General features: G+C 41.0%; 2 protein-coding genes across 4 annotated transcripts; both read left to right on the top strand.

The window, feature by feature from the left end:
- Positions 1 to 247: 247 nt before the first annotated feature.
- slc31a2 (solute carrier family 31 member 2) lies at positions 248 to 14,795 on the top strand. Of its 2 annotated transcripts, XM_054757482.1 has the most exons (5): positions 248 to 298; positions 2,283 to 2,419; positions 11,390 to 11,456; positions 11,966 to 12,185; positions 13,898 to 14,795. In XM_054757482.1, the coding sequence occupies exons 2-5, from the start codon at positions 2,390 to 2,392 to the stop codon at positions 14,061 to 14,063; spliced, it is 483 nt and encodes a 160-aa protein (XP_054613457.1). In that variant the 5' UTR covers positions 248 to 298; positions 2,283 to 2,389; the 3' UTR covers positions 14,064 to 14,795. The 2 variants fall into 2 exon arrangements, with proteins under 2 accessions (XP_054613457.1, XP_054613455.1); XM_054757480.1 differs by having other exon boundaries at positions 248 to 2,419.
- Positions 14,796 to 14,941: 146 nt separating this feature from the next.
- Positions 14,942 to 24,338, top strand: nars1 (asparaginyl-tRNA synthetase 1). Of its 2 annotated transcripts, none has more exons than XM_054757478.1 (15): positions 14,942 to 15,129; positions 16,212 to 16,294; positions 16,750 to 16,815; positions 17,475 to 17,567; positions 17,685 to 17,774; positions 17,898 to 17,976; positions 18,074 to 18,144; positions 19,480 to 19,566; positions 19,851 to 20,072; positions 20,805 to 21,004; positions 21,231 to 21,366; positions 21,448 to 21,561; positions 22,301 to 22,432; positions 23,079 to 23,210; positions 24,097 to 24,338. In XM_054757478.1, the coding sequence occupies exons 1-15, from the start codon at positions 15,087 to 15,089 to the stop codon at positions 24,226 to 24,228; spliced, it is 1,680 nt and encodes a 559-aa protein (XP_054613453.1). In that variant the 5' UTR covers positions 14,942 to 15,086; the 3' UTR covers positions 24,229 to 24,338. The 2 variants fall into 2 exon arrangements, with proteins under 2 accessions (XP_054613453.1, XP_054613454.1); XM_054757479.1 differs by having other exon boundaries at positions 14,943 to 15,108.
- The last annotated feature ends 1,061 nt before the right edge of the window (positions 24,339 to 25,399 follow it).

Raw genomic sequence — 25,399 nt, 5'->3', positions numbered from 1 at the left:
TGTAAATAAAGCTACATACAGACATAATCGTGATTTCTTGTGCCCAGTACATCAAAGAAAAGTTACATTCAATTCAATTCATCATATGTCAGTCATAATGATAAAATAAGACCTTTACATTTTGTACACAGTGGGCCAATTAATGGGCAGTCGTCAGTAGGGGGCAGTGTGACGTCTTGCCTGGCTCCAGGGACTTTACGTCACTCTGTTCTGCTTGACGGGCTTCTTTTTTCTGCTGCGCGGGATGGATGATTGTGAGGTTTGCTGTGTCTTGTTAATTACTGTATCCTGTTTACAGGTGAGTTGAACAGTAAATTTGAGCCAGGTAAGTGACGTAAACAATGTAAACATGTCATCAGACGATGTAATCCTCAGTAATGACTCATGAGGCTGTTGTTAAAACACCCGGAAACAACGGAGTCATGCAATTTTCACGCTCAATGACGTCATATATCGCCAGTCAGGTCATGTTAGCCCCTTGAATGTTTTTATAAGACTTTAATATACTAGGGCGACCAGTACAGAGTGTACCCGGCCTCTCGCCGGAAGTTACCTGGATGGATGTAGTATGGGGTAAAATGTATAATATTGAAACTAGATTCCGTAATGCCACCGGAGCCGACGCTAACTGTTAGTAACTAGACGGAAAAACGAGCTATTCGTGCTTAGGCAATGCACACTAACCCACCTGCAACAAGTGCTTGGAGGTGATTTTGTGCAAGTAACGTATTTTAAGTCTCGACAGAGGAACACAGAGCCAGAGACTCTTTTTAAACTTTATTTATGATCTTAATAAGCCAACAATAGTTCCGAGACCGCACACATATTCAATGTTGCTAACTTTTCAGTCAGAAAAGTAGCTATTGGCTGTCCTAGAAGTCTCATTTGCATATAATTTGCATATAATGTTGTAAAACGCTGTAGGAAAAATGCAAAATCTCGTAGGAGAGACAAAAATGTGAGTAAAAACACCTTAATTATGTTTAGAACTTCAAATAATTGATTCTTGGTTTGTTAATTTAAAATTGTCCTTCATTTCATCAAAAATAAAATAATATTTTATCTAGTCCAGCGCCTCTCAAAGTTCTCCCATCACACGGTAGCAGTTGAGGACTTTGTAAAATTAGCTCAATTGAACAGCGAATAACAGATTATGCTGGGTTTATTCTATGGCTCACATTAACATGACAGATGTGGTTCGTGAGTAGCACACTCTTCTGGTGAATATATGTAATAGCAATGAATTTGCACTTTGGATGCCCAGAGCTCCACATCACCACCTGCCGCTGCTCAGTAAGAACACAAAATGCAGAACAATACGTGCTTTCACCATATTAGAAAACTCCCGAGCCTGCCACTACCAAATGCAGAAAAACTTGTTCATGCTTCCGTGACCTCCAGGTTGGATTATTGTAACTTCTTGTTAATCGGGTGCCCTAAGCAATCTTTAAAGACCCTTCAGTTATTCCAAAATGCCACGCACGAGTCTTAACCGGTACCAGAAAAAGAGATCATATCTCATATGTATTAGCCTCACTGCACTCGTTAACTGTCAGATTTAGAATTGAGTTTAAAATTATCCTTCTTACATATAAAGCACTACACGGTCAGGCACCAGTATATCTTAAAGAGCTCCTGGAACCCTATCAACCCCGTAGAACACTTCACTCCCAGAATTTACAATTACTTGGCACTCCTAGAATCTCCCAATTTAAAAGTAAACTCAAAACTCATCTCTTTGCTAAAACATATAGTTAGAACTGACTATTGTTTTTGTATTTGTTTTTATATCTCAATCCAACCGGTCGAGACAGACGCCCGCCCCACAGAGCCTGGTTTCTGTCCAAGGTTTTTTCCCCAGAGGGAGTTTTTCCTTGCCGCCGTCACCAAGTGCTTGCTCACGTGTGGTTTCAGTTGGTTCTCTGTTTTCATTTATGAACGTGACATTGATGTGTAAAGTGCCATGAGATAACAGCTATTGTGATTTGGCGCTATATAAATTGAAATTAATTGAAAATGGCTAAAAATGCTACTATGCTAATGTTAGCATGCTAGCAATGGTAACATGCGAACATTAGCATGCAAACACATAGCATAATAGAGCCAAGTGTTTATATGTGTGTCTAGCTATGAAAATGGCAAAAAATGCTACTATGTTAATGTTAGCATGCTAGCAATGCTAACATGCTAATATTAGCATACTAGCACCAAGCATGATAGTGCTGATAGTGCTAAGTCTTTATAAAAGTATCTACCTATGAAAATGGCTAAAATGTCACCAGTGCTGTACATTGGCCTGGAGTACGGCCTGACCAACAACTTCAAGCTGGCGGAGCTCTTCTTCACCCAAGAGCTGAGTAACACTCCAGAGGACCCGTTCCTTGATGCCATGGAGAAGATAAAAGCCATCGGGAATGAGGTTAGTGCCAGCAAAACAAGGTATGATATTCTGATTAAGAGATTCATCCATGTCATTAATAATAATTATAGTAATTTATTGACTGTCCCTGGTATAAACAACCAGCGGTTACAGCAGCACTTCTCGTGCGAGCTCCCTTCACCATGACACTGCAGTCCGGGCAAAGTGAGTGGGAACCACCGCTGTAGCTACGGAGCCAAATATCCAATGTCCAGCGTGAAACTAACTTCACCACGGTACACCGTGGACATGGTGTGTGTTGCGTTTTCTTCTTCTTGTGGGTGGCGAGAGTCAAGTGGCAACCAGTTTTGAGGCGCATTACCGCACCTACCCTGTTGGAGTGTGGCCCGGAGTTACGAACTTTATACGGGACCTGGATCAGCCCGATCTCGTGGCGAAAACCAATTTTTTTAACATCGTAACCACTTTGAGCTCTAGTTACCCTTTGAACCTGATCCACGTTGATACTTGTGGCCGACAGCTTTTTGAGGTTTTCAATTTGATCCTCTTGTTCTCTTTGAAGTTGGTTGTTTTGTTGGACAGGCGCTGCCGTGTCTCATGGAACAATTGTCAAAGACAATATGTTAGTCCGAGATTTTGATGACAAATGTGAAAGAAGCAGAAACCAGAGGAGCATGGTCTTGGGATTTCTTTAGAGTTTAACCTCCTCAGAGAGTTCTTGTTCATGCTGAGGGAAGGATGGAACAAGAAATTGACAGGCAAATCGGTGCGGAGCCTACAGTGATGCAGACTCTGTATTGGTTCATCGTGGTGAAGAGGGAGCTGAGCTGAAAGGCACATCTTTCAATTTCCCAGCTGCTCTACCTTCCTACCCTCACCATAAGTTTTAGGTAGTGACCGAAAGGACAAGATTGCTGGTACAAGCAGCCGAAATGACTTTCTGGCGTAGGGTGGCTGAGCTCTCTCTTAGAGATAGGGTGAGAAGTTCTGTCATCCAGGAGGAACACGGAGTAAAACCGCTGCTTCTCCACATTGAGAGGAGCCAGGTGAGGTGGCTCGGGTATCTAGTCAAGATTCCTCTTGGATGCATCCCCTAGGGAGGTGCTCAGGGCATTTCCAACCGGAAGGAAGCCTCAAGGAAAACCCACGACACGTTGGAGAGACGATGTCTCTCAGCTGTCTCCGGATAAGAGGAAGAAGATAGATGAATGGATTTTGAAACCAATATTCGGGCTACAGATTAAAAACACAACACTTGGGTTGTGGCTCACCATCATTGTCACCACGCTGTTGTTTACGCCAATGTTTGTGCACAGTATTTACACGTTTCTAAATATTCCCAAATGTATTAAACCACATAAATAAGCAAATGCCATTATGAAATGAACGATATATTCACAAGCTTAGAAAAAGACTTGGCACAATCACGGTACCAATGTCCTCAAACAGCTACTTAACATTTACTGACGTTATAATTTGCTACTATTACTAGAATGTGTCAAATTCTAATACAATATGAAGCTAGAGATGTTATTGTACATAAAGAAGCTATTTTTATTTTAAAAAATTTTGATATTTTTTTCTTGCAGAAACAGCTGCAGAAGTATTTTGCTAATTTTTCTACCATCGTTTTCACTGATATTGGTGTAATGATGTGATGCCACCACATGATGGTGCTGGCAGTGTCTCTGTATGAGGCTAATTGAAGTAAAAAAAAAAAAGTATCATGGTGCTGAAAGACAAAAATGTATGTCCTTCTATGCGTACGCAGGGTCTAAGGATTTATGAATGCCTGCGTGGATTGTACATAATACCTGATCAGTAGATTGAAGTTTTTGGTTGACTGTGTAAAACTGCGGTGTTTTTTGACTTACCTATCAAAAAGGCATCAATTTAACACCGCGTTTCTTGTTTTGGTTGTAGTTTGCAGTGGTGTACACCTCAGACGCATAATTTCTCAATAACTTATGAAGTTCAACAAGACACTGCTACATTGAACAACCTTACAGTATGATGTAGTAAAGTTGTGGCAAAATAAACACTGTTTTTCCACGTATATCGTACAATGTATTATTCTATGTTCAACAAAAACACGAACCGTTTGCATTCCGAATTCCGACTGCCGTGCTTCAAAGCAATGCTTACAAGTACGCTAACAAAAACTTAATAGTTGGGCGAACACGTTCTGCCATTTTTGTTTTTTAAAATCAAATGCTGGATAGAATCCTTGCTTTCCGCACTGAAACCTCCTTTATATCTTGTGACGTGTCGGTTGCGAATGTATCGGCCAAAGAGGTAACTATAATTAGTCATCTCTTTGATGTGATGGACGGGAGGACGCTTATTTTATTTTTCCCTCGACCCTCTCTTATCTCTCTGGCTCTCTCTTCAAGCCGCACGTGATTGGTCAAATGTGTGTGACGTGGTCTTAAGGACGTATGAATCATATTGGAATACCTTCGCCTGTCGTCATATGACCCTACGCATAAACCGGACAAAGAGGTAACGGCTATTAGCCACCTCTTTGATGTGATGGACGGGGCAGGAGCCACTTTTCTTGTTTTATTTTCCCCCCTCTCTCTCTCGCTTTCTCTCGCTCGCTCTCTCTGGCTTGTCTCTTAGAGCCTCACGTGATTGGTCAATGTGTATGATGTGTATGATGTGTCTCACAACGACCTTCGCCTGTCATCACATGACACAATAGACGCACGGCTCAGCGCTCGATGCGGCGTCTGTCTATGCATGACACTGCGCATGCGCTTCATAAACCGGAAATACGTACCTCTCGGCGTAAGGACTTCATTACCCATCAGTCATTTATTTATGTCTCGTGAAGTCAGGCGATACCGAGTTTGGAGTGGGGTGGATTACATTCTTCTGTTTTATTCAGGAGCTGGCGGAGCAGTACGACTTGTAGACGTGCTCGCACTTGAGCAAATATGCACGAAGCAATAATGACAGAACAAATGGTGACAGCTGCAGTTTGAGCTTTCGTCCGCACAGCAATTTCAACATGATGCCTGTGAGTTCCTTTACAGCACATTTCTTTATTTACTGTTCAGCTAAACGCTTTTGCTTAATGATAGCCACACGTTGCCTTGCATGTCTAGTTGAGTATACCTGACAATTGCTGGACCTAAGTCCTTTGTTTAAAAAATTATGTCTTAATATTATTTCTGTCTATATGATGATGTGTACAGTACATGCCAGTGAATGCAATTTGTGTAATCTTATTTTTAATACAGTATAGAGGTAATCATAGGAGCAACTTTTGTGCACATTTGCAGCCACAAAATACCTGCAAGCCATGCAACCGGAGGTGATGTCTGTTACAATTTACCTGATTAAATATGAACATGTGCTTTGGTTTACATGTATGTATGTACATGTATGGTTAGTTGATGCTGTACAATTAATTTCGAGTGGTTTCATGAACCAAGTATTTATATTGTTCCTGTTTAAAAAAAAAAAAAAGTTTGCAACTTGATATAGGCTGCCGTGTACCTTCAGAACCTCATGCCATACAATCGTTTCTACAAGTCTGTTGAAATCTGAGAGTGTAATTTGTGTGGGAATCATTGCACCCTACTTTGTCATTTCACCACTCACCTGGCAAACACACCTGTTTTTGTAAAGAGCTCACTCCTGCTGATGACTCTTTAAATTGCTTCCTTCTGTCACAATCACACTAGCGCTACTTGTTATATTAGCAATTTTTAATGCTTATTATTATTATTATTATTATTATTATTATTCATAACAATAATCATGCATTATTATTGTTATGTTTTTTGGCTTTGGTCTTTTCCTTTCGCATCAGGGGTCACCAAAGCCAGTCAATTGCATGATGTGATTTGACTTAGTTTTTACGCCGGATACCCTTTCTGCCGCAAGCCTCCCATCTATCTGGGTTTAGGGCCAATTTGTTGCGGCCTTCTTTTTCATTTTGTCGCTGAGAGGTGTAGCCATGGGCCTTTGCCTTTGTGACACGCCTGAACTGAGACGCTCCACTTCAAAATGTGTTTGGTGCATTTATCAAGTTATTGCAGCATGGGAGACAGATGGGAATATGAATATGGTATGTGGTAAGTCATAGCATATAAAAGTGGTCAACAAAAATATAGTTTCGTAGCCTTCCTTTCTCCTCCTTCTCCCCGACACTGATAAGCGTGCTCCTTTTAAATACTTAACACTGCACACACCCACTGTAGGAGCCATTTATGCTGCTTTTGGGCTTAGTTCACCTGGTTTGTTTTAGGGTAATTGTGGAGTGCTACAGTTGGTTGACCACTTGTGGCAGTGTGGAGTGATGGTGCATGGAATGAGGGTGACGGGAGGTTTTTACCGCTCACACGCACATCATTGCACCACTTTTACACCCTCCTTTTATTCAAGTAGCCATAACATTTGCCATCTTGGACATATAATTAATCCTTTTTTCCTTTGTATACAATAAACACAATATTAATTCCAACGTAATTATCCGTCTGGACATTGCATTATTGGAGCGCGTTACCTGGATTCCCCGCACCCAGAAGCGACTAGAACGAGACGTAACTGTCGCTACACCCACCAATGTCCGTGTGACTGGTACAGTGGGGTAGGCTGCAGTTCTGCAGCACCTGCATGACCACTTGAGACTAAGGTGCTGTCCACAGACACTTTAATGTTCCCGTTCGTCTGATCAGAGTTCCACTGTCGTGCAGGACAGTTGGTTGCTTCAGGCCACACTTTAAACAGGAGATACTTATGGCATTCCTTGCTGATGTGTCTTTTACACAGTCAGCCAAAACGGAAGCCATTCTCCTTCAAGAAGCCTATCTTGTCCTTGTGTGCCATCTTCTCCAACTGTGTACACACCTCCAGTGTGTGTCCTCCTTTACAACAGGGGCATACGTGTTTTACTGCTTGGTGTTGTTCTTTGACCTAGTTCCTTGATGCAGGTATTCACTCCACAGGACATAAGAGTGGTGGCCAAGCTGGTTATTCCTGAGCGGGGTTGGGGTTGTGTTCTGGGTCTGGTCATACTTTTATTTGATGAAGTTGTGACCTGTATATTTCCAAACACAAGGCCAGTGAGGATGTTTACTTGTTTGTGATGTCAATACGCTTTGCTCTCCTCTGGTGTTCCTTCTGCAGGTCATTGATGTGCCTCTTCCACAGGTCTCTCATATTTATACGGCAACCTTTTTATGATATCCAGTATGTTAGATGGGGTGTCGAGGTCATAAAGATGTAATCTATGGTGTTGCAGCAGCCCTGCAGACAGAGACGGTATTCCTGGAGTGCCCTTACATCCTTTGTTTTAATCTGCGGCCATGACAGTGCTCTGTTTATGTGATGCACTCTCACATACCGGCAACGCACGACTTATGGGCTCCACAAAGTTAAAGTTCGTTGACAGTGCAGTTCAAATGCAAACAATCCAACAAGCAGTATTCACACATCAATGCTGTGGTCTGCTGCAACCTTGCTACAAGGTTCCAACATCGGCGTATTTACAGTTGCGCCACACCAATGCGCCAGCATACATGCATTCACAGGGTCCTGTGGTTTGATTTTGTTCACTGACACAAAAAACACAATCTATGGTGATAAAATACCGTAAGGGTAAAAAGTAAAAAACAGAATTTAAAAAAATGTAAACGAAAAAATCGGAATTTAGGAAAAAATAAATCGGAATTTGAGAACAAAATAAAACGGATCTCATAGGGCCCTACAATCAATACACCGTTCTCATGTTGACATGGTGCATCAGCGTTCCAAGTTGATTCCTTAATCCACCGGCAAAAGAAAACCGGTGGCCTACCTGTTTCAATGGCTATATGATTTGCGGAATCTTGGAATTGGCCAATAAACACAGAATTTACTGTTTAGCGTGGAATCTCACGGAAATTGACATAATGTGAATGAATGTTGAAATGGCAATAAATACAGGCAAAAGTTGGTGGAACCTCCTCTTATGTAGCGTGAATGGAAGCTCGCCGGACCAGCTTAGTTTAGCATGCTGGTGTGCGTGTGTGTGTGTGTGTGATCGTGCATCTTGGACTGGATTAGTATATTTTCACCGATTCTGTGTTTTACCGCTTTAATGTAAGGAGCATTTTACAATGCCCGATGATGATGTGTAGGTTCTGAGTGGAAAAAATACAAGAAGCACGTTTATTTTGATACGCAGCTCGTGTAAGGCGTAAAGAGACCTTCTCTACACATACGGAACACACGAACACTTCCATCCTTCAAAATAAGAGTGCCGTTTGCCCCCCATGTCTAACATGCCCCCCATGTCTGTGTAAACAAAGTAAGCGTGTATGCAGTTGCAATTGCATCTGTGACTACATCTTCCACAGTTTGTTGGAGATTTTGTAGCAATATGTGCAGAGGCTGACATCCCATTAGTAAAGTTAGCCAGGCTACATCCATTTCTCAATTACTGGGCAAAATTGTCCATTGATGTATTGCATCAATAAATGTAAGGATTTTTGCATTTAGTTAAAGGACATTTTATTCACTAACCCAAAAAGGACACACGCTATGCTGATAAAAATGTGTAAAATGTAAAAAACGGAATTCTTAAAAAAAAAATGAAGACGGAAAAAACAGAATTTGGAAAAGAATAAAGCGGAATTTGTTATTCTCTCCTCATCCTCCTCCCCAACACTGATAAGTGTGTGTCCTTTTAATACTTCCGCACACACCCACAATGGTCATGTGACCACGCCCTCCACACCTTTGCAGACAGCAAGCGAAACCTGTCTGCTACAATTATGTGGTTGTGATTGTTGCTATTATAATCTGCTTCATGTAAAAGTCCCAGAGGAGTTAAGTTGGTAACTAATGAAGGAGAACGGGTACTTGAATACACCTTCTAGTGCTACCTGGACACTTCTTTACTGATGAAAGGGTGTTTGAACACTTGACTCCTGAACACTTGGTAACCGTCACTTCATCAGTTTATAAACATCAATAGAAAGACTCCAAAAATAAAATCTTTGCACACGTAATTAAGACGTGTCATACAATAATACCCTCGTGTTGTTGTACTCAATAAGAGAGCAGAGGAAAAATGTAAACGCACAACCATGCAGAGACAGAACGTGTCGTCATATAAATAAGATAAGGCTATCTAGTTTGACCTCTACAGTAGTGTACAACTAATTAAGAAACTAATCATTGAAGCATTGCTAAAGATCTTCCACTTGACCACTGTGATATGACAAAGGTCATGGCCTGTGAGCAACTACCAGACGCAGACACCCATGGATATTTCCGTCATAGACCAGCACGGAACACATTGTGCTTTTGTGTGGTCATTGTGTTTCAGGGCATGTGATTTTGATCAAGCTGACATAGATTAAATTCCTCCTTAAGAATTCGGGAAGTCCAACAGGTGGGGGACATTTGACGTGGTTTACTTGTATCATTTGGTGTGATTTTTAGTCCTACGTGACTGAAAACTAACCACAAATGGGTAGGGCAGACATTTTTTAGGTAGGATTTACTTGTGGGGAAAAAAAACGGAACTGTAATTTTGGTAAATATGTCACTGCATCAGAAAATGAAGGGGGTGTGTGGAACCAGGATCCTGCCATTTAGTTTTGGCTTTGAAAATAAAAGATTTATTCACACTGAAAGAGATTACATTGAAAACTAAAATACAGTGGAACCTCGGTTTTGGTATGATTTGGTTTTTGATTGATTTTTGCTTCTGTTCTTGTACATTATCGCTCCTAACAAACTTTATTTTACCCTTGGGTACGTCTTGTAGCATTAATAAAGATGGGGACGGACTGCTCCTAGCATTGCTTGTTTATTCAGCCATCTTGGATTACACACCCAACACCAAGACTCGCGATACCTAGTTTTCACAATCCTACGGTATCCCGTAAGGCTCATTCATTTGGGAAAGCTCAAATGTGAATGTTTTTTCATGGAATTTCATGGACTCGAGTGCCCAGTCAAAGAATCCCAGGCGTTGGTGACCCAGTCTTGTCACGTGATTGATACACTGCGCGAGTCTGTGTTCTTTTATTACAAAACCTTCCAACTCCTTTTCAGACATGTTGAATGGTTCCACAGTAAACGTGATGTACTCCAACGTAACGTAGAATGCATGTTCGAAATACAGTGGAACTTGGGTTAGGTTGCGCCCCAGATTAGCATATGTTTCGGTTTACCTAAAAAAAATGTACGCAAAAATGTTGCCTCGGTTCGCGTACACTATTTCAGTTGTCGTACAATGTGGCGCGTGTCTTGTCCTGTTAGTAATACACTGTGTTTGTCACGTATCTTTATTACAAAACGTGCCTGTTAGCATGCTTTCAACTTGAAACCAGAACCGGAAGTTGTTTTCCCCCAGCTCCATGGCCCGTCTATAACATCATCACTGGTTGACTATGTAGTTCTTTGTTAACTAACAGTTACGCCTAGGTCTGCACGGTTATGGCCAAAATGGTAATCACAATAATTTTCAAATATACTGTATTACAATCACAATTATTTATCATCTTACGTATAACATATTGTCATTGTAATTTCTATTTTAAACAAACAGTACATGATAATAAGATAAAATTTTACCCAAGGGTTAGGGCTAAGTAAAAATAAGTATGCCATAGCATAGCGTAATCGTACGGTGCAAACAAATAATTTTATTTTATTTTTTTTAAGTCTATGCCGAACAGTCACATCTAAGAACAGGAACATGCAACAGGCCTGCAGAGTCAGATTTTTTTTGCGAGAAATACTGGCCCGTCAACATTTTCTTCAGAAACGACCGAATGCAGGACACTGTTTTCCCCAGTGCTGAAGACTCTCTCTGAGGGAGCACTTGCAGGTCTGCTCAGATAGTTTTGGCATTTCTTTTCAATGCCAAAACTTTACGTTAAGGTTCTGGCTTTGTTGAGGAGCCTCATCCAAACATGAAAGGGGAAATGATGCCACACATGTCTGGTCTTGGGAATGAACTATATATGCTGTTAATTTTTGTTTTGTGTTTATTTATTTCAGATGACCTTTTATGCGTCAAGCAATGTGACGCTGCTGTTTGACTTCTGGAATGTGAACAGCCCTGGAGGTATCTTTTATATATACACCATATCGCCAATCAATGTGCAAGTTACAGTTTTAGGGTTACATTAATTCTTTGTATTGAATGCATCAAATACTGTACTTACCTGACGAGTGTTTTTAAGTGCAGTTAAATCCAGAAGTACAGTCAAACTTGTCTATAGCGGCCACTAGAGGGAGTCTGCAAAAGTGGCTGTTATAGGCAGGTGGCCCTTCTATAAAGGTGGCCGCTAAGACAGGTTTGACTGTATATGGACAATGACAACGTTTTTTTGCAATGAATCTGACTTAAAACAACCAAATTATGACCTTAATAACCTTTACCTCAACCTCAAAACCATACTGTATTTATATATTTCTATGTTGCTGATCCTACATGTCATGGGATATGTGATGTATGATACCGTTTAAGCAATATCTATATTTTGGAATGCCAAGCAGTCGATTTACGTGTGTGTGTGTGTGTGTGTGTGTGTGTGTGTGTGTGTGTGTGTGTGTGTGTGTGCGCGCCCTCAGGTATGGTCCTATCTGTGGTAGTAGTCATGCTGCTGACAGTCTTCTACGAGTTGCTCAAAGTGTGGCGAGTGTGGCTTAGCACGAGCACGTTTGCTCACCATTCTTCTTATACGGCGGGCCCGCCGTCCCACCACAGCGACAGTGTTTCCGTGCTGGAAAACAACCCCTCGGAAGCTTCGCTCACAGAGGGACACCATTCTTTTCCAAGCACCAGGGGCCGGTAACTGTTTTTTGTCTGCCATCTGCCCAATGTCATTGCTTTGTGACAGGAAATGATATCACAGTGCCTACCAACTTTATACGTTTTACCCTAAAACCACCAGAAACGATCGCAATAATTTCAGTGATGCTGGGAATAGTTTCTCAGGTGTCTGAATTTAAAACAATATTTGCCACGCACCATCAAACAGTAATTAACTATGTCAACATTGACTTAAGTGGCATTTTAACATCCTTAAGTGTCATATTAGTGTGTAAACATGTCAGACACTTAACAAAAGAACAAATGATGCACAGTACAGGCCAAAAGTTTGGACACACCTTCTTATTCAATGTGATTTCTTTATTTTCTTGACTATTTACATTGTAGATTCTCAAAACTAGGAATGAATTCATGTGGAATTATGTACTTAACAAAAAAGTGTGAAAAAACCCTTAATTTGTCTTATATTTTAGACTTCCATCATGGAAAATATGATTAGACTACCCTTGTTTCTTCAGTTTCTCGTTCATTTTAATGCCTGATACATCTAAAGCTACCTTTCTTTGGACAAATATAACAACGACAACATAAATAGCTCAAAAGAGTTACATGTTTTGGCAGTACAATGCTATAGCTATTCATGTAAGAACTTAAGTGATTTGGGGTTTTATCAAGAAAACCATGGAAGTTGCTAGATATCAGCTCTTAAATTAAACTCTTATGAGCTATATTTGTTCAAACAAATGTACCTTTAGTGCTACATACATATAGTATTACATGAATGTGCTTTGTCACCTATAACACAAAGCTAAGATGTGGATGTTGTGTTCAGATAGCTTAGCATATATTGACCTTCACTGGAATGGTTTTAGAGATGCTCAATATTGACTTTCTTACCGATTATATCGATATTGTCCAGCACTTCACATCCGATACAGATACAGGCAAGACTGTTTGTTTGTGTAAAGTAAGACAAATATTGCAATATTCTGTGCAAGTTATAGAAAAAGTGCCATTTATTTTCATTCAGCATGTCATGCGTGAACGCAGCATGAATGAAACAGATTAGACGTATTAGAGCAAGACTACTTACGCCCATCTCGTCATCACTCGCACGCAGGTATCATTATTGGCACAAAAAAACGATACTGATATGAACGATATCTAATTTTTATGCTAATAATATCAGTCGGCATACATAACTATTTTTAGCATACACAAAATGTGTCAAAGTGGTCCCGCCTATTTGGACACCCCTTGTACTTAGCAGCCAAGACGTGTGTACACTGACTTTCCTACATTTATATTTCCCACCTGGTACTCTTCTGTAGTGGCATCGCACTTTTATCCAGATTTTATTAAAATATATTGGTGATCTGCAAATATTTGTGGAAATGAGTTTTGTGTTTTATGCACTACAGTCCTAAAAAAAAGAATCTAGTGGTGGGCTAAGCCCCTTCATGTAACACAGGAATCCAATCCAGACACATGCACAAAGAAGTTGTACTGGCATCAGGCCGAAGAGAGTGAGGCAGCAGCTTAAAAGCGGCCTCAAGGGCATCTTGAGAGGGCTCAAAAAGCAGACCAGCATCTTTCCAACTAGTACGAATTTCCATCATTTTGAATTGAAATGAAACACAATGGTCAATGAGTAGCTAATGTTTTTCTAAGCAAATATAAAACACTGAGACTTAAATGGATAAAGTCATTCTCTGTCTGCTGGTCCTCAGATGGTTGAGACACGGGATCCAGACGCTGCTCCACATGCTGCAGGTGGCTTTGGGCTACATGCTGATGCTGTGCGTCATGTCCTACAACACCTGGATCTTCCTCGGCATCATTGTTGGTTCTTCATTGGGCTATTTCATCTCATTCCCTCTGCTGCGTCAGCATTGATGGACCGTTACGGCTCAGCAGCTCAGATTTGGTTGTTTTTTGTTTTGTTTTGTTTTGTTTTCAGAATTAAAAGGATAAAGTGCCCATAAAAATATGTGGAAATCCTCTTGAAAGAGCAGTTTTCATGCCTGCAGGCCTTTATAAATGATCACAGAGCCCATATGAAGCATTACATATCTCAGGATGAAATTGTATTTTTATGGTTCTGTGTGGGCGCCATACTCTAATTCAGGTTATCATGTTTGCATCACTGTTTGGGAAAGCTTTTTTTTTTTTTATTAAGCGTACATGATTTACTGTGCTTGGAATTGTGAAGTATGGTCTATGCCAATTCAGAAAATGTACAACACAATGGTGAAATGCACAAATTATTTACAGCAAAGGGATAGCTGGGGAAATCATTTTGACCATTACTTTTCATACACATTAACTTTGTAGATGATTCTTTGTAATATTTGACACAAACCTGAGCACTAACCTTTTTGTTTGCTAAAAGAAGTGAAAGTTCGTTTCCTATTAATAAACAGGGTGAATGTTTGTTATATAGTTGATCATATAAAAAAAATAATAAAAATGTGCAATGTTTTAATTTGTTGTTTTAACACATTTTGCTATATTCAAAGTGAGGCCTTAAAGTACCCCTCTACTCGGCACTAACAATTGAAAATCATAAGTAGTAGATGTAAAACCTACATCAATAAAAAGAACTTTATCGTATTAACATACTGTAATTTGCATGCGTTTTTTTACAATCATACGATGCAAAAATCTGCAACATTTCGGCAGATAACCAGTTTGACAAATTCTACCAATAGCATGTGCGCATACTTAATAAATCTATCCAATGACAAACCGTCTTCTTCAGTCGATGGAGGAAATTCCAGGAAGCTGCAGCGAGTAGGGCTAAGGGCGGGACTAACGTGGAGCTTCATGTACACCACAACCTTACCGGCAATTGCCACCCTGTTTCATCTTTAAAATAAGCATTTCTAGTTAGCGGATTGCGGCAGTGCCTCGACTACCATGGCGACGGATATAACACAAGGTTTGGACCAAGTTTCTGTTGGTAAGGATAAAAACGAGAGCTAGTTCGGAGCCAATTTAGGTAGCGAGCGAGCTGCTGATGACATGTGTGCCTACAAATTGCGTCAGCTAGTTGTTAGCAGGCTAGCTAACACCGATCTCTCCATTCCATCTTCTGGGTTGAAATGTTGAATTCGTGTACTGCAGTCGAATGGATGTTAATACTGTATACAAGGACCTGAGAGAATGAGAATGAAAATGAGAGCGTTGTAGCCAGATGGCCACCAATGACAGCTGTCTGCTGCACAGAGGGTAAAGGGCTACGTCAGTGTAAAATGCTTACTCTACTATTGGGGTCACGACTTGCTTTATTGTCCACAAACACAAACAGTCTTATCACATGTAGATTTAGATGTAGTACAAACGTAATCACTGTGTTATGTGTAAAAACTGGGTATTATGGGAAAGGTAATCATTTTGAATTGTTCATATATAGATACAGTAGATTGGTAGATAGTTAAGTGAGCCTTAGCCTTAGTTGCATATTTCATTGTGCATTATTGCCATATCATATCATATGTCATAATGTACCAAGTCAATGATTAGTTTTAAAACTAAGCTTATGAAAATAATTTGCTAGGCTTACTAATTCGTTGCTTTCACTGCAATAAAGTGCAGTTCTTTAAAGAGAATTACAGTACACACAATAATCAAGTAGTTATTGTCTATAAAGCCACTCTTACTGTATACTTCATACGTGCATACGGGATCACTGATATTGTGTAAATGGGGTGTAGTCATATGAAGGTGAAAAATACAATATGTTGCTCAGCATTTTAAGTTGAGAAACTGGTTTGAGTAATGAGCTTGCATCCTTTTAGTAATGCCCCTAGAGCAAATATTTTAAAGTCCCATAGGAATTAAGAACTAAACACGACAAGTTTAATGGCAGCTTCAGACTCTTTGTGGCAAATTATGAACAACGCCTGTTTTCCAGCACTTGAATAAACATCCTACAAAATGACAGCTCAGTAATTAGAATCCAGTTTAGTGTCATGAATCTCAAATAAAAAAAAACATCTTGCCTTTACCTGTACAACTTGTCACGGTGCACGTGTTTTTCAGGTGAGCTGTATGTGTCGGACAAATGTGGCAACGACCAGGATGGAGACGGCTCTGAGCAGAAACCCTTCAAAACTCCTCTCAAGGTAAGCGGTCATGGAGTGCTTCTGTTAAGGAGCTTAAAATTCAATGGGACCCGAGGGCTGGAACGCAATCCATTTTGGGACTACAGGCAATAATGTAGCATTATTAACTGTGAAATAAGTGTAACGAGAAATGTAAACACACTACCTTAACATTATTTTCTCTGTTGAGACGTGTTCAGTATGTTTTACCAAAAAAAAGCCAAAGAAAAAGCAAAACACCCAAAGTAATTGCTTGATGAGTCAACGGCAGGTTGTGTATGTCTTTTTCCTGCAAGTTTTTATGAAATTCGGAATTGTATACCTTCAGGGCGTTCAACCGAGGTCCCATTCTGTGTATTTTTTCCAAAATGCTAACAATGACATGGTTTTTATTTGTTTCCTGATAGCAGGAAATGTGAGTGACGTTTGCACCACTGACATGTCCCATCTTTGTGTTTCTGATCCAATCCCTACAGGCTCTGCTCTTCATTGGTGGTGAACCATTCCCTATCATCTATGTAGACTCACAGAAAGAGGAAGAGGTTAGGAGGACTCCCTCCCGCCCCCAAAACATAGCTTTTTGGTTGTGTGTCATAAGAAACGTTTATCAGAAACCTTATGTAGGAACCAAACATGTAGAAGTTATTGACTTATGGGTGTTTTCCTGCATCGGTAGATGCATGTGCCTTATCACATGCATGGGCGATTTAAAACAAAACAAAACAAAACAAAACAAAAAACATTCATGTTGTTTCCTGGGCTCCATGTAAGTGTGTGCTGATTTTAAATATAATGTACACGTCATTGTACATCTAATATATCACTATATTGATGAACAGATGCGTTACGCTGCTTGGCCAAGTCAGCTGTGTCTGTGTGTCACTGATGCTAGCTGGTGTGGCTGTGTGATAGCACTGTAATGCCCCCGGCACCTGGCATGTGGTCAAAGAGCGATACAGCCGCCTATGCGTTTCCACTGCTAGGGTAGAGTGCTGATCTGCAAATGTGCATTTTATTATTGCGGAGCTTGAAAAAATAAATAAAGGTAGTGCCCAGCCTCTGTGGCGGTCCATTTCACCACAGATAAATAAGTGTATAGGAAAGCAGGTGATTAAGAATTAAGATTGTTGTAAATGACATGGGGAAGTTTTAACATTTTCTTTTATTCCTGTCGTGCCTACACTTGATTTGTTTCTTTTAGCGCTGGGCAGTGATCTCCAAGACGCAAATGAAGAACGCAAAGAAGGCTTTTAACCGAGAGCAGGCCAAGAATGAATCCAAGGAAAAGAAGGAGGTGTGTGTGTGTGTGTGTGTGCTCCTTCACAACAGCTGCTGCAATACCTGCACGATGTGCTTTGTTTGTTTTGTCCAACAGTTTTAGTTGTTGATTTGTTCCATGTTTGTTGCGCAGGCAGAAGACAATGAGAGGAGAGAGAAGAACCTGGAAGATGCCAAGAAAATCATTCTTGAAAAGGACACCAGTTTGCCCGACCCAGAAACGGTGCTTAGTCATTGTTATAACTGATTAGTAACAGGACAGTTGTTGTTGGAATGTCTGATTGCTGGAGTGGGGCTCATTATGCTCAGCATTTTTATAAAACACATTTTGAATGTGTTTGGGCAGGTTAAAATCCATCTTTTGGGCACAAAGCGAGGTCAGAGAGTCAAAGTGTTTGGATGGGTTCATCGCCTCAGGAGGCAAGGTGAGGAGACTAAAAGTCTAATGTGGCTCATGAGATGAAATAGTCTGTATAAAACGAATGTAACACTTTTATATAACTTAACCATTTTGGTCTGCAGGGAAGAATTTGATGTTTATGGTGCTGAGAGATGGAACCGGTTTCCTCCAGTGTGTCCTGTCTGATAAACTGGTACATTTTTCCACACACCAATTTTCATTGATGTTTTGTGTAGCGCCTTGCTGGGCCACAAGATTACAGAGCCTGATCTGTTGCATGAAAATAGGATGAAAGCGTAACCCATTAAAGGAGAACACACCTTCACCTGTTTAAAACAAATATTTCTAGAAATAAACTGGTGTTCTGGCAGAGTGATACAATATAGTGCAGCATATGGACTGCCGATGCCAATTGTTGGCTACTGGGAAGCAATTCAACGCCCCCTTGAAAAACATGCATTGAAATGATGGACTCATACAAGAATGTATTTATGCATACTGATATTGGGGGTATTCTGCAAAGCGAGTTTAGTGGGTTAGCGAGCTGTGTTGAGTGGAAAGCCGGACTCGTGTGATCAGAGAAGGTAGCTCTCTTAAAGCAGCTGTATCGCCATGGTAACTTAGGCTAAGCTCATAGCCTGGTCGGGACCAGGTTATGTCCAGGCTTTCAGTTTAAAATCAGCTATGAAAGTGCCACTGTTTCATCGGAGATGGCGTCACCATTTATTTAGAACCTAAAATGGTTCCCGATGGGACATGGGGAAGAAAAAAAAAATTAAAACGAGCATTCCTTGATATTATCCATCTATAAGTGAGATAGATTTTCAGCTGAGGAATGCACGAGATGTGCTCTCGCGAGCGCCAGAAATAAAAGGCAATATGAAATATTAATAAATAATGTTAGCAAATGTAAATGTCATAGGAGTCCTTGCATGAGTACTGAGCCTGTTAATCTTCTTATATTACAATATTTGCTGGAGGAATAAACACTGAGGCATCTATCAACTGCATTAAAACACGTATTTTATTGGAGAAAGGAAAAAACTCGCAAAACACTGCCGTCTAGTGGTTACAACGAGATACAGCAGATTAAAATATTTAATGAGCTTATGACATCAAAAACGAAAATTGTTGCGCCAATGTGTTTATTTTTTAAATGGATAAGTGTTAATACCTGTATGTCAAAGTTGTGCAATGTTGAGTGTTGATAAATGAAAAGACTAGTAGGGTATAGTTTTTATCATAATCAGTGTTTAGTGCATCCGCATGCTGCATGCTGGCATGCCAGCGGTCCTTCCTCGCTGTATTGGCGCATTACATAATCATGTAATGATTATGTATATTTAACACATTAAGAAGTGTCAATTTGTGGATTGTCATTTAATTAGCATTTTAATAATACACATAATACATGTTTATCAGTTTTGAATTACAATAAAAAGTGAAAGTATATTGAACTGATGTTTTAAATTTCTAAAGTTGTATGTGAGGTTTGGTTATGGGCATGCTTGACTGGTTTTGTCTCCAGTGCCAGTGCTATAACGGCTTGGTGTTGTCCACGGAGAGTACTGTAGCTCTGTATGGCACCGTGACGCCTGTTCCTGAAGGAAAACAGGTAAATGCGCTGCACTTCTTGCATACAATAAACACAATGTGTTTGTATTCATTCAAATTTGTGCTGATTGGGCAATAGCCACACAAACAGGGACTTAACATGTTTATATGCATTTTGGAGTGGGGAGAAAAAAAAACCTGTATGTGTAACCATGACTTAGAGTGCATATTTCTGAACTTGTATCTTATGAGAATATATTGATTTTGAAAATATATGAGATGAAACACAAAGTGGGTGATTCTTAGAGTGTGACTCACATGCCCCCCTTTCTGTTACTCTTCCAGGCACCAGGAGGCCACGAGCTCCACTGTGACTTCTGGGAGCTGATTGGCTTGGCACCGGCGGGCGGGGCCGACAACCTTCTGAACGAAGAGTCCGATGTGGACGTCCAACTGAACAACCGACACATGCTGATCAGAGGAGAGAACGTCTCCAAGATCCTCAGGGTCCGCTCCACGGTTACGCAGTGCTTCAGGGACCACTTCTTCAACCGCGGGTACTACGAGGTGAAGTACAGCGAGCAAGTCATCACTTTAAGGCCCGGTCACACCGCCCGAACTTTGCTGTAGCGTCCCTGGAGCGGTGAAAAAATTCATCACCGCTCGAAACCGTGCACAAAATGGGGGAAAAAAAATCGAAAACACGGGCGTTGTCTTAGCGGTACACCGCTGAAGCCGGCGTTGCTTTAGCGTTGGTTTAACGGTAACGAACGTTGGTTTAGGGGTGACACGAGCGTTGATAGGGCGGCGTTCTGCGCATGCGGATCAGTTATCCATGTATTGTACATAACACATAGTGCTGCATTGCTTCAGTGTGAATTTGAATAAACCCCAACGTTGTATTGTATTTTACATCATCTGCAACGTTTTAATGGAAGCTTAGGTTAGCTTCAGTGTGTATATATAGAGATCGTTTCACAGTGTGAAAATAAAGACACAGACTTTCGGAGCGGTAGGAGGGACCATCAGCGGTGGCCGAGCGTATACGGCGTTGCCTTAACAGGGGCCAACTTCTGGTAAACGGTGGTGAACGGTTACGAGCGGTGATGAATTTTTTTTCACCGCTCCAGGAACGCTACAGCAAAGTTCGGGCGGTGTGACCGGGGCTTAAGCAAAAAAAAAAATTGCCCATTAATCTCTCTGATCCCTTGTGCTGTATTCACATAGTTTGTGAAATGTACTTACTTTTACGACGAGGCATACATTTAAGAAATGCAATTTGACGTTATTGCTGTGCAGGTTACTCCTCCAACTTTGGTGCAGACTCAGGTGGAGGGCGGCTCCACGCTGTTTAACCTCAACTACTTTGGCGAGCAGGCATATCTGACGCAGTCGTCCCAGCTTTACTTGGAGACGTGCATACCTGCACTGGGTGACAGCTTCTGCATCGCTCAGTCGTACCGAGCCGAGCAGTCCCGGACCCGCAGGCACCTTTCTGAGTGAGTTGTCTGTTCAACTCTTGAGACACAAATGAACCTGAGTTATCAACATTCTACATTATAACTTGTAAAACAACACAGAAAAAGAGCAAGAAAATAATAGCAAAGTAGTCTTATCAATTAAATTCTGAGTCCAAGTGTTTCCCTTTGACCAAAATGGAGTTTGTGTGACGCTGAAGCACATTACACCACCTATTTAATGTATTCACAATTATTTTCCATGCAGGTACACTCACATTGAGGCGGAGTGTCCCTTCATAACATTTGAGGATCTTCTGGACAGACTGGAGGACTTGGTGTGTGATGTTGTGGACCGAGTTCTGAAATCTCCTGCTGCACAACTGCTCTATGACATCAACCCGGTACCAGACAAGATCTGCACCTTTTCTGCAGTTGTTTCTGTTTGAAAATGTATTGTAATTTTTAAATGACGCCATTTCCAGAACTTCAAACCCCCTAAGAAGCCATTCAAGAGGATGAACTACTCTGAAGCCATTGAGTGGCTCAAACAACATGATGTCAAGAAGGACGATGGCACCTACTACGAGTTTGGAGAGGTAAAAAGAGTCAGCTAATATTTGAATATCTTAAGTACACAGGTAGCAGAACCCCTATTAACAGTAGTTAATATGGGTGTAACCGTACATGGATTCGGATTCTGAGTTTTGGTACAGAGCCTTCGGTTCAGTTGAGGGTACTAAATCCCCATGTGGTACGCATTAAAAGGCAGGAAGTATTTCTTGCGTCATGCATTTACTCGGTAAAGAAATAAAAGCGGATACGAAAGGCGAAGTATTCGCTGCAGGAGAGGAGAACCAGACATGCAGGCCACCTCCACAAGCCCGGGGGGGTGTGCATTACCACCACCGTGAAAGGTGAGGTGTGGAAGCATGAAGAACACCTCCATAAGCATGCAGCCCAGCCGGAGGCATGACTAGCAATAGTGCTAAGAAGAGCCTGGAAACACTCTTCCATCGTTTGGTAACACTTCACCTTCCCGGTGAAATATGTACACTTTTCTTATGGACCCATGGCACGTTGTAAAAACGTGTTTGTGCTCAAATCAAAAAATGATCTGCAAAAACTTCCCTAGCCTTGAACTGGTCTCTTAGTCTGAATTGAACTTTTGTACCATATTATAATTTATTGAGAGGCACCTGTATTTGTTAGAGCTGAGCAATACTCTCCATAATCAAATATTAGGTCATCTTCTCTCTAGTTCATTCCATTCACATTAAATGTGTTATCCTCATGGCTTTTCCCCTCATCTTTCTTTTCTTTCTGTGCGTCTCCCAGGACATCCCCGAGGCCCCGGAGAGGCTGATGACCGACACCATCAATGAAACCATTCTTCTTTGTCGTTTCCCAGCTGAGATCAAATCCTTCTACATGCAGCGCTGCTCTGACGACAAACGTCTCACAGAGTCGGTATGCACTTCCTCGTTAATTCACTGGATCAGTCAAGTAGTGAGCTGATCACAACACCCCTGTTGTGTTTTATATTAGACGAGATGGGGAAAAGGATTATACCACTGCTCCGCCCAGGCTTAGTGTAACGAACCAATAGGAGGAGGGTGTTGGCACACCAATTCCGCCCACTCTTACTGTATTTAAGGCCTAAGCTACCAGCACTTATTAGTTTGCTGACGAAGCTCTTCGGATGAGGAGCGAAACGTCCGACACCTTCTACACAGAAGTACAGATGACGTCTCAAGAAGCCTTTTCCTCGATGGACAACTCCTGTACGACTGAGAGCCTACACAGACGCATTAGACGAGATGGTACATTAGCGAATAATATCATAAGAGTATAACAGAAGTTTTTATTTCCCAGGCATTTTAATGCACAGCCTGAGGCTGTAGTTGACGTCACAGTTTAGATTCTCATGTTGAAGACGACAATTAGTCATATCTTTGTCATGCTCACACAGGGCGACCTCTGATAGACTTTGCCTGTGAGACATGTTGGAGCAACAGCCACAAAGTGGAAAATAATCTAATACCATAGCGGACAGAATTTTGGGCAAAAGTAGCAAATGCTAACCAACATGTCTTAACATGTACGCACTTTGCAGGTTGATGTTTTGATGCCAAATGTGGGTGAGATAGTGGGAGGCTCAATGCGTATCTGGGACTCTGATGAGCTGCTGGAAGGCTACAAGAGGGAGGGCATCGACCCGACTCCATACTACTGGTACACAGATCAGGTAACTGTCCCATTTGTTGCCTTTTTGCACCTCTTCCTAAAGAAATAGCATTATGATCAACTTTAAAACAGCTACAGTGGAACCTCGGTTTTTGCCACGAAAACCGAATCACTTTTTCCCCCATAAGAACTAACGCAAATTCAATAAATCTGATCCAGACGGCCAAAAATATTAACACAAATCAGGTTTCAGATGCTACCTTTGTTCTTCGCTAAGAGTTATTTCTTAAATAAGTGTTTCTCACCTTCTTTATTGGAGTTCTGGCACTTGCAAATGTTTTCTGCAGCCGTACTCAAGTGGAGACTCTAAAACCCTTTTTGTTTAACACTCAGGAGTACTAGGTGTGCTGAAGGTCTCATGAGCGCAGGGCACACAGTGCTTTAAAAGACGAGGAAAGGAGACTGATGTGGAGTTGTGTGTACAATCTATGAACAAATAAACCACCCACATGCACAATAAAGATGATTAAAGGATTCCCTGGCTGGAATCTAATATGTCAGGGGTAGGGAGCCACATGCCATATTTTCCACGTCAGACACCAGAACTTGATTGCAAAGCAAACCCTTTTGACGAAGAGGATGGCAAAAAGAAAGAAAGATACGGGGTACGCTGCAAAACCATGCAGCACCAGAAGCCGCATTCATGGTATTATTTATAATTGGTTAGCTTTAGTATAACAATTGTATTAAAAATAATATATTCAGAGACTTATTGTATTCTTAAAATATGTTGGTCTTGCTTAAAAATGCACGCATTATTTGTATTCAATGATAAAAAATTGGAATTCTTTTTTGGCGAAAACTAAATCCTACAAAAACCGGGGTATCACTGTACTTTGGTGGAAAAAAAAACATCATTCATTGACTCCTGTTTTTGTACTATTCAGAGAAAGTATGGCACGTGCCCTCATGGTGGTTATGGTCTTGGCTTGGAGCGCTTCCTCACCTGGCTGTTGAACAGACATCACATTAGAGACGTCTGCCTTTACCCACGATTCATCCAACGCTGCCGACCCTAAACACACACACACACTCACACTCACACTCTTTCCAGATCTCGCATGTGGCACCATCATGTGATCTCCTCTATTGACTTGTATACTGCAGAATTAAATGTTTGTCCCATGTCTCTTTTAGTTTTATTTCATCTCTGAATGTCTCGATTAGAAACACCCTCACCCTGATTCATTGTGCTCATCCGCCATTGTCACTCCAGCTCAGCCTAATCATGTCTGCTGTCGCCCTCTGCCTGATTAATTAAGCAGTAACCGTGATTGTGAAGTACTGAACATGCTTGGCCGTCTCCTGCCTTAAAGCCTCTTTTTTTTGGTGAGAAGCTCAGCAAATTGTGGTCTGACGAGGCGGCAGTTGTTTTTTTATTTGGAACTCTCTGTTCCCCCTCCTGCTGACGCTTCCAAAGTTGAACAACGCTGAACAACGATTCTTTTTGGATTCATGAACATTTGTTGGAGATGTGTGTCCTTCCATGAGGACAAGACAAGAACACTTGTTTACACAGGGTATCTACTGTCATAGCTCTAATGACCACTAGTCTTACTCATGTAGTGTATTGATAATGCTGCTGTTTATTACTGTTAAAGCACTATAATTGCTCAAGCGCTTCAACACAGGAGGAGTGCACACAAAATGACAAGGTACTGGTTCGTGCAAGGAAACTGACTACTAATACTGACAAGAAGAGTGGTCAAATATGAGAATGTGTGTCTAGGGTGGAATGATTACATAAAGTACATCTTGAACGATCTAATATTTGGTTAAATGTCCCTCAGCAAGTTTCGCCTCGGCCTTTTTGTTCATGAATTCTCTCTGGATATTTGGTTTCCTGGCACGGGTCAGTACATTGCCATTTTGTGTGCGCTCCTCCTGTGTTTTGAAGAGCATGGAGGTTGGAAAGAACAAAAGCCTGGTCAGCTCCTGGTGCATCTGATTATTGCGGTTATGTAAGCGTCGTCATACGTTCATTCTGCAAAATAATGGAATACACAAAAACGCCAATAAAATCACTAAAATAAATGACTGTCTTAAGGTTTGATGTGTTCTGTTGGACTGGTTTTCATTGTTGCCTTGCACAGTGTTAGTGAAACAAAACAAAAGATTCTAAAAAAATATATAAATCAATGCATTTTATAATGAAAATCAATTAAACTAATGGTGCAAATAAACTCTTTT

Source organism: Dunckerocampus dactyliophorus, chromosome 17, assembly GCF_027744805.1.
Source record: "Dunckerocampus dactyliophorus isolate RoL2022-P2 chromosome 17, RoL_Ddac_1.1, whole genome shotgun sequence".
Taxonomy (NCBI): domain Eukaryota; kingdom Metazoa; phylum Chordata; class Actinopteri; order Syngnathiformes; family Syngnathidae; genus Dunckerocampus; species Dunckerocampus dactyliophorus.
The sequence above is the reverse complement of the archived record's forward strand: the minus strand, read 5'-3'. Positions and strand labels throughout refer to the sequence as shown.